Source organism: Neopsephotus bourkii, unplaced genomic scaffold (genome assembly GCF_033783945.1).
Source record: "Neopsephotus bourkii isolate Nb327-2 ecotype Australia unplaced genomic scaffold, CSIRO-AGI_Nbou_v1 NB_126, whole genome shotgun sequence".
In the NCBI taxonomy this organism is placed as follows: Eukaryota; Metazoa; Chordata; class Aves; order Psittaciformes; family Psittacidae; genus Neopsephotus; species Neopsephotus bourkii.
Window position 1 is genome coordinate 746230 of NW_026900643.1, and position 12860 is coordinate 759089.

Sequence of the window (12860 nt, forward strand, 5' to 3'; positions counted from 1 at the left end):
AGGGTCTCCGCGGGTGCGTGAGGCAGCCCGTCATGCTCAGCGCCCCTCACAGCCGAGGGGCTGAGGTGGGGAGTGGGCTCGGAGAACGCCCGAGTGTGCCGGAGGGGGAAGCCTCGCCCTCCGGGACTCTTTTCCTGTAGGGCCTGAGGGAAGTGGGATGTCCGAGGGTGACGGGAGGGAGCGGGGCGCCGGGTGCACGGGCTGCGCTGCCATGGGGTCGCAGCCTGTGGTGGTGCTGGCAGCCGTCCGGAGAGGTGGGGCGGTGCAGCTCAGGTTTACAGCGCAGTGGTGTTACCCTGGGCTCTGTGGGGTGCCGCGGCGGGGACACGGGGCTGCCATACGGCAGCGGGCCCTCGGGATCCGTGAGGAAAGCGGCCGAGGGAGCGGGCGGTCCCGGTGCGGGTCTTGCCTCTAAGCGAGAAGTTGTTGGGTTGGTTTGATCACCTCATCCACCCCTGCTCGGAGGAAGGAGCCGCTGAAGGAGCGGAAGCAGATGAAGGTTTCGTACCGTGAACCCGAGTTTACATCACAGGTTACTGGCTCAGTTTAGCTGCTTCTTTCACTGGCCCTTCCGAAGTAGACACGGTGCTTAAGGGCTGCAAACTAAAGGCAGCTTGTTGCGACGTGCAGTATTGCTGCAGGAAAACTCGGTGTACAGCTAAAGAAGCTGCCCCGAGTTGGACATGGAGTAGCTTAGGCTGGTGGTTGTTGTGGAAATGAAGGATAAAACAGGCACTCTTTCTCTGCCAGAGGAAATGAAAATATCCTCATAGCTCGTTTTTCTTCAGAATTGTTTAAAATGAGCTAATTTTCTGTTTGTGTTCTTTTGTTGTTCTTTTAAGACAGCAAATATACCCAGTTCTAGGTTTTGGTGGCTGATGGGTTAGTCCTGAGAAAACCAGAAATGAAACCTCATGCGAGGTTCATCAACAAAAGTGATAGGCAGTAGTTAGAGCCAATTAGAGCATTAGGATGCCAGGTTTCCTCCATATATACACTGCCATGCTGAATTCACCTGTCTTACTCTCTCATGACATTAACATGTGAGCAGACTTTCATGGTTAATAAAAAGTGGAAATAATTCCTGGGTTTAAAAGTTAAAGAAGTTAATAAAACCTCAGTTGGTTTCATAAAAACACCAGAGCTGCGCTTTTTATAATGAACACACCGGTGCACTGTTAAACTTGAACCCATGTAGCTGAGGAAATCTGTGGGTGTAAGAGAGCTCTAACACAGCTGGCTGGTGGAACTGTTGGTGCTTAGCGAGCACAGTAGTTTTGGTGGGATCTGTATGTGTGGTCAGTGGGCTTGCAGAAACAGGAAGGAATGAATGTGTCTGTAACTTACAGATTTCTAGCAGTACCAAAATTAGGATGAAAACCGAGGCCTGCAGCCAGAAAGCAGAGCAGTGGGGCTGACAACAGTTTGGTTTTTGTGTGATGCAGCACTGAGGTAGCTGGCTAACAAATGGTAACACTGATGCAGAAGTGGCCACGGAGAAATAACAAACCAGAGTAAAATGTTCTGATGCAGGTGTTTCTGTAATGTGGAAGATACTGTCTTGCTGTAGGGTTTAGCAGAACACTAGCTGCCTTTAAGCATTGTTGGATGCTGATTTTAAAGAGCTGTTTTGCAAATACGTGAAGATTAAAACCTAGGGCTAGAATTCATTTTTGTATTGCATATGTGTAAATATCTAGATATATTGTTTGGGGTTTATGTCAAATAGTGATAGGTACATTCGCTTGGCCCAAGCCTTATTTTAAGTTTACTTAAAATAAGTTTACTCTCAGAAGTTGGCTGTGTTACTGTGGCCAAGAAGGAAATTCTTCATCTCTTTTCCCTGAAGAGTAAGTGGAGCATCATTTCAGTGCAAGCTTGGACTTGCCCCCTGTATTAGAAGATACAGTACAAGCTGTCTTACCACTTGAATAGCCACATTGTAAATGTACTTTTGAGAGACTTATTTGCAGGGTGAACAGTTGCTCGTCATTCACACATGTGTATTAGACATATATACTGCCTGGTGATGTCTTGCATTCTAATTAGAGTAGGATTGATTTTGGCCTGCGAGTGGTATGCCAAGTGTGAGCTGTCAGTGACATCTTTATTTACTGCTAGATAGGAAATATCTGAAAAGACGAGGTATGGAAAGTTGAGTGGCTGAAATCTGTTTCAGTTTTATGTATCTTAGTAGAGAGGGAAGTTCTGGTCTTTACACTGATTTGTTTTTCAATATGCGTTTCTTTCTGTTAATGTGTCTGCATCTGTATAAATGTAGGATGTGTTTCTCTGTTCATTAAGTATGTATATGATTATTTATATTAATATATACTTTACTCTTTTTAAGGCATGCAAGATCAAGAAACTATGTTTCAGAATCTGAAGTATGCAAACTGGAATCCATACCCTTGGATTTTGGCGATTACCATCCACTAAAGCCCATTACAGTGAGTTTCTTCTTGTGCTTTTGGAAAATTGAATGTGAATTAAAACGGATTGTGTTCTTCTTTTTTACTTCTGTTCCTTTAAAATCAAAATGCTTTGAAGCTTGTGGTGGTACTAGTGAACCTGCTTTCTGTGGCTTATTATGTTAGAGAGATCAAGGTTTATTCCGTTTGTCCTTTACAGAAATTTGCTGATGCTGTTATGGGTCAAAACCAGTCTCCTGACAAATATAGCATTCCAACTTGTGGGTTTTCTTGGTTGCATTAAATGCTGAATAATGGATAAGTTTAGAATCAAATTGTTGCATTACAAATAACCTGCATAATTGCTTGATGTAAGATTTGGTTTTGGGTTAACTTCCAGTCAGCTGTATGCTTTAAAACATTTATCATTTCTTTAATGTATGAGAGGCTTTTAAAACTATGGATGTACAAAAAAAATCCAGCTTCAAAGAAATGATAGTCATACAATAATGAATGATAAATGGACAGCACCTTCTGCTGAGGAAGTCAGTAGGGAGATAAGGCAGAGGTCTTAAAAATGGACCCGATGTTTCAGGCTTGAATATTGTACAAGGAAGTAAAGATGAGACAAGCAGAGGAAAACAAATAGCAAGGAGGAGGTTGGAGATGGACAAAACCAATAAAATGGGGGGGGTGTGTGTGTGCTAGAAAGAAATTTAGAATGGCTGTTCTTAACAGTTCCGTGGACCTGGAATTGGAAGGGGGGGGGGGGAATGTAATGGAAGTGCTATCAAAGAGTGACTCCAGGTTCAGGGGTAAAGGAGATGCTTCATTTTAAATGCGGATGCTCATTCTAGAGTTGGTTTTAGTTGTCCTTGCTCTCATTGCAAAAACACAATTCATGTAGCGCATATTTTGATGATTTATTAAAGAAAAAAAGGGGAAGAGAAAGCTTTTTTAGTAGTTCTGAATTTTTCTTTTAGGTTACTGAATCCAAGACCAAGAAAATGAACAGGAAAGGAAGCACTTCTTCTACATCCTCCTCCTCTTCCAGTTCTATGCTGGATCCATTGAGCAGTGTACTGGATGGTACTGATCCCTTGTCATTGTTCGCAGCAGCTGCAGATCCTGTGACTACTACTGCGACCATGGTAATACTGGAGGCAGTTATGTCCACTACATAAAATAACCCCTCCCCTCAAAAAAACACCACAAAGCCAACCCTGGATAAAATAGATTTGTTTCGCAAATTAGGAGGTTAATGCAAATGAGTGAGCTAATATAATAGCATATTCTTCTTTATCTCTTCTATGTGGTTGATGTTGACATATTTATTGAAATATGGTTTTATTTTTTTATATATATTGTAACTTTTGGAAGGATCAGTTATAACTTGAAATATGAAGCTGACCTTTATAGGTCTTCTCTTTTTTTTTTCCAGATTTGTATTTAACATTTGCACTCTAATTCCCCTCGTAGGATAGCACACGAAAGAAACGGGATAAAGATGACAGCTCAGCAGTAGGAAGTGACTTCGAGCCATGGTCAAGCAAACGTGGTGAAATTCTTGCTAGATACACAACAACAGAGAAGCTCTCTATTGTAAGTGGCAGCTTCTCCAGTTTTATTTGTTTCTACTAGACCTTTAATGGATTTTGGTTATTGTTGGTTTGCAGTTATTTAATGGCTAAATACTGTCCCTCTAGATTTCAGTTTTAATGTTGTAGAAAGCTGTACCACAATTCTCACAGTAATTGTTCTGGAGCCAAGTCCAGTGATCTGTGAATACTTAAAAGCCGTAACTTTGTCTTTTTGTATAACAGTACAAATTACTTCTGGTCTTATGTCTGCTTCTAAACCGTTAGGGGCTTCATTAGCAGTGTAATTACCCTGTGAATTCTTAGAATGCTAGTGAGTACATGTTTTCTGAAGTCTGCTTTTTCTCTTTCTTCACAGAATCTGTACATGGGGTCTGAAAAAGGTAGGCAGTTTCTTTAACAGCAACAAATTTTGCTTGAGGTGGGGTATAGTGACAGGTTTGCGGTCACGTGTAGTTGAAAAGTGTTTTCCTGTCCTCCCCCATTCCGACGTGCAGTTGGATCTATGTTTTTTGTGAAGAAAATTTCTGCTGGAATTTTACTTAAAGTAATTATTGGAAATAAACCACACAGCCGCCTTTGTCTTGTATTCCTGTAGGCTGATGAATTTGTGATTACGTGTTGTGGAAGGAAATGGGATTCATTACCTTCCACTATAGCTTAAAACTTTCACTTAAGGTTCTAAAGATCATCCTTATCAACTTTCTGCTTGCTGGAAGGGAAAGCAAGCAAGTCCCTTGGGAACTTGTTCAGTCATTCTCTTTACATGAAAGTGAAATGGTTTCAGCTGTATGCTGAGTGTTCAAAAAAGAACCAAATGTTAAATATTTTATCATGTTTTCTAGCAAAGCAAATCTGGCCTTAGTATTTAAAGCTGATTGCATAGTAAATCAGAGTTTTTATATATGATTAAGCGTGCAGCACTTCAGCTTCTCTAAAAATATGAAATACTTTTTTGGAATGAGAATGGTCAAACACTGAAACAGGATCCTGGGAGAGTGTGACATCTCTGTCCTTAGATATTGTTAAACTGACTGGATGTAACACTGTGCAATCTGTGATAACTTCAAAATCAGACCTGCTTTGAGGAGGAGAGTTGGACATAGACCTCCATAGGGCTTTTCTAGTCTAAATTATCTTGTGGTTTTACCCAGTGGGTCCTTTCTTACCAGCAAGACTTGCAAGAAAATCCATTTATATTCAGTTCTGCTTTCTTGCCATTCCCTGTTCATAGTGAATGAGATGTAGGTATGTTTAAATGTGTGTCCTCAGAAATAGTCACCAAATAAATCAAACCATTTGTCTCCTAACATGGAAGCTGACTAGTTGTCTGAGTCTGTCAAGCTTCTTCAGTTTTGTTTCCCTTTAGTGGTCAAAGTAAAGAAACTGAAGCACACAATTCTTTACAGGAAAAGTTACAACTACTGGCTCAGCAGTTTCTGAAAAAGTGAGGACAAGGTTAGAAGAACTGGATGATCTGGAAGAGGTGAGAAAGTTTTCTGATCCAATTACATCACATTTAAAAAGTCAAGTAAATTTGTGAAATAAACATCTTTTATGAAACTTTTAAAAAGGTCCTGATTCTGCGTGTGTTTATGCAACATTTAGTTAAGTATATGCTTTCCACAGGACTTCTCTAGTAGCTTCAATCCTTATTGTTGCAGAATTCAGGCCGACTCATATCTTTGTAGCAATAGAAATTGTGATTTGAAAATTCACCTGAGGTACCAGTGTTGCTTTACCTCAGTTCTGTTCACGGTCTGCAGATGCTCTAAAATTTTGTGGAGCCTGAACTTTCAACGTCTGATAATTTCATTTGCTGTTGTTGCAGAAACTGCATCCTGTCTACCTGAGATTAATTAAAGTTACATTTGCATGCTTGATAGAAATACCGAGTACTCAAGTTGTTTCTCAGACTGCAGTGTTTTACTGTGCAAAGATGAGATCTTCCATAACTCACTTTCCTAGAACCTGAATTTGTGGGGTACTTCCAGAATTGTTTTGGATAATGTTGCTTTGAAACTGCTGCCTCTTCACTAACTTCAGGTTGCCTGTTGCCTGAGCCAGTACAGTTCTAATACTTGCATATCACAAAGGATTGGGGGTTGGAACTTGATGATCTTAAGGTCCTTTCCAACCCTAACTATTCTATGAGTCTATGATTTTAGTAGAAAAATTAAGTACCCTTTATCATAAGGAAATATGTAACCTTTTGTGAAACTGTAATTGCATTTGCATTTTATTTCTTCATCTGTGATTGTTTTACTGATGGTTGTTTCTAGATTGTCGGGTATTATGAAATCTGTCTTGTAATACAGCTTAATAAACTCATCAAAACTAGTCCTGAAGCTAGTTTTTAACATCACTCTTATTTCTGCTGAAAGACTGTTCCAGAGCCACCTTAAGATTTTTCTAAATGTGTTTTAGTCACTTTTTTCCTGTGTCAGTTTGGTTCTAAAGCTTAAACAATTATTTCTGCTTCCAGGTTTAACTAGCTTATTTTTGCTGTGTAATCTTTTTATAAGGTCTCTAAGGTCTTTGAGAAGACAGGCCATAGGAGTGCTTTGATTCTGAGCATGAAATGAAGATGGTCTCCCTCTCTTGCTGATTAGGTTTATTTTCAATTGCCAGGGGTCACAGAAAGAGCTGTTGAATTTGACTCAGCAGGATTACATGAACCGAATTGAAGAACTGAATCAGTCTTTAAAGGATGCTTGGTCCTCTGATCAGAAAGTAAAAGCTCTAAAAATAGTCATCCAGGTCAGTTTTACATTTTCATTCTGTACAGAACTGATGAGTTTGGTGGTGCTGTGACTTTGTCCCATTTCTTTCTTGGGGAAAGGTTTTCTAATACTTTTCTATTGCTTTTTTCTGTTCTTCACTGAAACCAATTTCTTTTGAGTTTTACGACTTTTGACAACAGTTGGATTTTCAACTTTGCTGTTACATATTAATTTTGACTAGGGTATGGGAAATGGTATTCTCAGAGTGGCCAAATGACAGATGTGGAAAATTGAGCTAGTGAGGGACAATTAGTATAAATAACATGTAGTGATACCAACTCTTTTGAGGGCATGTAATTTCTTTTCCTCTCCTTTTCCCCTTCTAGCCCCTTGCTCCCTACCCCAAGTCATAAGAGAATGATTTTTTGAATGTTACTGTTCCCCATCCAGAGATACTAAGGAAACTGAATAATCTGATTTAGGATCCTAGCAAGCTACAGAAAACAACTCCAGATTTTTAAAGTGTGTGTATGGTTGTTTTTCTCTTTTTTAAACTTGTCCACAGTCATCTTCTGGCTCATTTGGGATGATGGGCTCTGAGGGGGGCAGGGGAAAATAGGACAATTAAATGCTCTTTCTGTTTGGCTTGGCCTTTAAAAAAAGCCAGAGGCAGAGTGCATCAGAGGACAGATGAGATAATGACATCCTTAAAAGCTGTAAAACTGATAAAATGCTCATAGGCATCAAGTGGGGTTATATAAAATAATGATTTTTTTTCTTTTGTCATGCTGGATACTCGTTTGAAAACTGTTTACAGTAATTTCAGCTTAAATTGTGGTAAAGATAATAAAGGAAATGAACCATAAAGTAAGTGGGATCAAATAATAATATGTGACCCAGGGGTGACTAATGTTCTGTTGTAATACTATGAAAAACACTAATACTGTAATACTAAAAAATCTATATATAACATTTTGAAGTGTGAATATTTTAGTGAAAGAGAATATGAAAAGACTTTGGATGAAAAGGGACATGGATGTACTGTATTTCCAGTGCATTAATAAATGTATCAGCATCATGGCTTGACTTCGTGAACGAGGATTTGAGAAGGGCTTTACCCACGCTTACTACAAGCGCACTGATGACTAAAAAGGCCAATGTGGGATAGGCAAATCCTGTTGCAAAAAGCACAGTGAAAAGTCTCCTTAGGTGGTATAGGCGGGATGCAATTCTTTCTATGTTGTCTTATCTCCTTGAGACTAGTTCTGTGTGTGTTCTCAAAGGAGACAAGGGCATTATGTATGGTGTATCTCCAAGTCTCCCGATTGGAGGCCAAGGTGGACCACTGATGGTGGTCAGTATGGCCAAGGCTAAAGCATTGTTTCAGGGAGTCCTTGTATCTCTTCTTTGGGGCACTTCTCTTGCGGCAACTGGTGGCAAGTTCACCGTAAAACACGATCTTAGGAGGCAGTGATCCTTCATCCTAGATACATGCCCTGCCCAGCGCAGCTGCGATTTCAGCAGTATGGCCTTGATACTGGTGACCCCTGCCTGTTCAAGGACAGTAACATTTGGCACATAGTCAGTCCAATGGATGTTTAGAATTGGACCGAGGCAGCGCTGATGAAAGCATTCGAGGAGTTGCAGGTGATGGCAGTAGATAACCCGTAATTCAGACCCATATAAAAGAGTAGACAGTACAATGGCTCTATAGACACTGATCTTTGTACTTTTCTTCAGGTGTTTATTGCACCAGAATCTTTCATGGATTTTTCCAAAGGCTCTATATGCCTTTGCTATTCTGTTGTCTGTCTCTTTGTTGATCATGGCAGCCGATGAAATAATGCTTCTCAGATAGCTGAACTGCTGAACTGACTTAAGCTCTGACTCGCCAGTGGTAATGTGGGGATGATGATAATCTTGTGGTGCAGGTTGGTAGAGAACTACTGTCTTCTTCAAGCTGACTTCCAGCTCAAAAAGTTCAAGTGCCTCTGCAAAGCAAGATTTATACAGTGTCTGACATGCAGTGACAATCTATGCATAAATATGTTCTATGCTCATTAATATAATATCCAATCACATATTCTTTTGTAAATGGTTTCACAAACAATTTTGAAATAATGTAGTTTCTAAGATGGGATTCAGTGCTTCCTTTTAGGAAAGTAGTATCAAGATGCTGTATGTTCATCTGTTGGTGTTGGGTATGTTGTTCACTTTGCACTTGAACTTCATGCTGCAGATGCTCACCGTTAATTGAAAGACTTGGTAAGAATGAAATAGATATTTGAGTAATTAACACGAATAAAAAGTTATAAAGGATAACAATTCTAGACTTAGAAAGCAAGATAGGGTGGAAACATGACTGAGCTTTCCTTGTTGTGGTTCTGCCTAGTAAATAACGTAATATTAAGAGTGTTATATCCTCTAAAAGAACTAAGCAGTTTTTTTGACATCAGGTTGTGATTATATGCATAGTCTATGATTATCATCACCTACTGGTTAGTGTGTAACAGGAGGGGTAAATTTGGCCTTTGTTATTTTCTGAAATGTATGCTAGGCTGGAAAAAGCAATTTGGTTTGAGTGCCAGAATTGTCTTGATTTAAGAACTAATGATGAAATTACACTGATCTTTCATTTGGACATTGGGGATGAAGCTGTCATTTTGATGCAGGAGTTTTACAGAGCTTTAAGGGCAGAAAGAGTTCTGGTTATTAAGGCAGGGTGTGCATAGTCACTGAGGCAGTACAGAGCTTTAGCTGGAACTTAAGGGGGAAAAAGAGAGTTTGTGACCTTTGGAAGAAGGGGCAGGCAGATCAGGAGGACTACAAGGGTGTCATGAGTTTATGCAGGGAGAAAATTAAAATGGGCAAAGCCCAACTAGAGCTTAATCTGGCTGCTGCCTTTAAAGACAGTAAAAAATGGTTCTATAAATACATCAGCAACAAAAGGAGGGCTAAGGAGAATCTCCATTCTTTATTGGATGCGGGGAAACATAGTGACAAAGGATTAGGAGGAGGCTGAGGTACTTAAAGCCTTCTTTGTCCCAGTTGTTCTCTGGGTATCAGAAGACGGGGGGCGGGAGCAGAATGAAGCACCCGTCATCCAAGGGGAAATGATCAGGAACCTGCTACACTACTCAGACACACATGTATATGGGGCAGGATGGGATCCACTCAAGGGGACAGAGGGAGCTGGCAGAAGTGTTCACGGAGGCACTGTCAATCGTTCATCAGCAGTTCTGGCTAATCAGGAAAGGTCCCAGTTGACTGGAATTTAGCAGACATGACGCCCAGCTGCAAGTAGGGCTGGAAGGAAGATCCAGGGAACTAAAAGCCTGTCAGCCTGACCTTGGTGCTGGGGAAGATCATGGAGCAGATCATCTTGAGTGACATCACGTGGCATGTACAGGACAACCAGGTGTACTGTATGGGTTTATGAAAGGCAAGTTCTGCTTGACATAACCTCATCTCCTTCTAGGGCAAGATGACCTGCTTAGTGAATGAGGAAAAGGCTGTGAATGTTGTCTACATAGACTTGAGTAAAGGCTTTGACACTCCCCTCACTGCATTCTTCTGGAGAAATTGGCTGCTTATGGCTTGGACAGGTGTACTGTGCTGGGCAAAAAACTGGCCAACCACAAAAGAGTGGTGTTAATGGAGTTAAATCCAGTTGGAGACCGGTCACTGGTAAGTGATCTGGATGAGGGGATAGAGTGCACACTCAGGAATTTTGTAGGTGACACCAAGTTGGGTGGGAGCGTTGATCTGCTTGAGGGTAGTAAGCCTTTACAAAGGGGTCTGGACAGGCTGGACTGTTGGGCTGAGGCCAGTTGTATGAGGCTGCATGTCAAATACAGTGCTCAGTTTTGGGCCCCTCGATACAAGACCAACCTTGAGGTGCTGGAGGGCACCAAAGCTGTTCAGGGATCTGGAGAACAAGTCTTACGAGAAGCAGCTGAGGGAACTGGGGTTGTTCAGCCTGGAGAAAAGTAGCATCAGGGGAGGCTTGACTGCTCTCTCCAACTACCTGAAAGGAGGTTATAGAGAGGTGGAGTTTGGTCTCTTCTCCCAGGTAACAAGTGACAGGGCAAGACGAAATGCCCTCAAGCTGAACAAGGAGGGGTTTAGACTGGGTATTAGAAAAAATTTCTTCACCGAAAGGGTTGACAAGTATTAGAACAGGCTGCCCAGCGAGGTGGTGGGGTCACTGTTCCTGAGGTGTAGCTGAGGCACTCTAGAGACACGGTGTAGTGGTGAACTTAGCAGCACGGGGTTAACAGTTGGGCTAGATGATCTTAAAGGCTTTTTTCCAACCCAAATGATTACGATTCCTCAAGTGCCTTTTTACAATATACTTTATTTGTCAAGAAGGAATAAGCTACTTAGAGTAAGCTGAAGTAAGTTGATTATGTGTGCTCTAAGAAAAGTGGTAATTAAGCGTTCATGGTACATGTAGGTTCTAAACAGCTACTGAATTACCTTTCTTTGAAGATGACAGATTTGCCATGCAGTAGGGAATATTCTGCTTTCATTGTTAAGATGTGAATTCTCTTGCCTGTCTTTCTGGTGCACTCACTTCTAAGTTCCTCCCTAATGAATAAAGCAAAAAGGCTAAGCGTGCCCCTCATTTAAGCATGTTCAAATGTCATTATGTTCTTGTTAAAACCAAGCAGTCTTGTGGGGTATTGGATTACTTCCTGGATTTTTGGAATGCAATGAAAACTTGGATCTCTATTCCACTGAGATCAAAGAACTGTTTTCTGATGAAGGAGAGAGAAAGGACAGAGATCACAGAGAATACTGCACTTACCAGTCTTAGAGATCAGAGAAGACTCGTGGTCAAAGGCTGCATTTAGCTCAAAAGGGGAGGAGGTGGGTTTCTCTTTCCAGTCAGTCATTTGCCTGTTTTGCTCAGGTGGAAGTTGATTTTTTTGTGAATAAACTTCTGCCAAAGTTTTGATTCCAGTTCAATCTGCAGTTTGTGCATCATCTCGGAAAACAAAGAACTGTTTCATTAAATATCTTCAAAATGTCTTCATTCCTCAGTGTGTATTTTGAATTTATATCATAGATGAACACGTTCCTACCTGGACTTAACATTCAGCAACACTAGAACTAAATGGGTTGATATGTTTTCATATGTGACTTTGTACCTGCTACCATTATAATCCACATGCCACAATGATGTTGGGTGCCTGTGGGTGGTGATTGATAACAGATTCCTCCCTGGAGCTGACTAGATCAGCTGGCCTGTTTGCAGGACGTTTGAACACAAACATGTGTTGAAAAGCTCATTAGCTAAACTTTTAAAATTATTTCTTAATTTATCCCATACAAAATTTTGTGTTTGATGTGGATGCTTAGAGAGATGCTGAGTAACTGGGAAAAAAAAAACACCCCACCCAAACCCTTGAAAAGTTATTTTAGGAAAGAAGTGCCTTTTAATGCTGCTTCTGGGAGAGAATTTGTCTTGTCTAAACAAATGCACAGATCTGCATGGTGAGCTGAAATTTTGCATTGTAGATTACCTTACATAAAGGAAAACCAGATCTGTGTCTTGCTCTGCTGGAAATGAAGAATAACCTGAAAAATACCAAGAGTATTTCTTAGTATATGTTAGGGGTTCTTACGCTTTTTGCTGGGTAGTTTGTGTTGGTTCTTTCCATCTGTAGATACTGATTTGTTTTAGCTTGTCTGGAGTAAAAACACAAACTTGCATTGTCCTCTAAAAATGTTTCTTTTATGTGTTTTTTTCCCCTCCTTCTAGTGTTCGAAGCTTCTTTCAGACACGACAGTAATCCAGTTCTATCCAAGTAAATTTGTTTTAATTACAGATATCCTCGATACTTTTGGTAAGTGTCTCTTGTGCCAGACTTACTATGCAATTGTTAACAAAGTGAAATTATTTCTTGTAATGTTACAAAACACCAAAGTTACCTGATAATTGCTGAAATTACTCTGGCTTAACATGGAATATTTCCAACATAAACATTTGGGCATTAGTGGTATATGTATATGTGGTATGTATATGTGGTATGTGATTGTTCAAAAACCATGAATGAAGTCTTTAGAATAAAAATACTTCGTTTTCTAGTTCTGTGTTTGTGTATCAGTGAATATCCGGAAGA

The 12860-nt window shown here is 40.5% G+C and overlaps 1 protein-coding gene across 1 annotated transcript in view; it reads left to right on the forward strand.

Moving 5' to 3' along the window:
- VPS35L (VPS35 endosomal protein sorting factor like) overlaps nt 1-12860 on the forward strand; it is a 57742-nt gene that overhangs the window by 766 nt on the left and 44116 nt on the right. The window contains exons 2-8 of the mRNA XM_061367205.1: nt 2351-2450; nt 3395-3562; nt 3891-4013; nt 4368-4392; nt 5419-5495; nt 6641-6769; nt 12500-12584. Of these exons, the coding sequence (XP_061223189.1) occupies nt 2351-2450; nt 3395-3562; nt 3891-4013; nt 4368-4392; nt 5419-5495; nt 6641-6769; nt 12500-12584 (707 nt within the window). The remainder of the gene's footprint in view (nt 1-2350; nt 2451-3394; nt 3563-3890; nt 4014-4367; nt 4393-5418; nt 5496-6640; nt 6770-12499; nt 12585-12860) is intronic.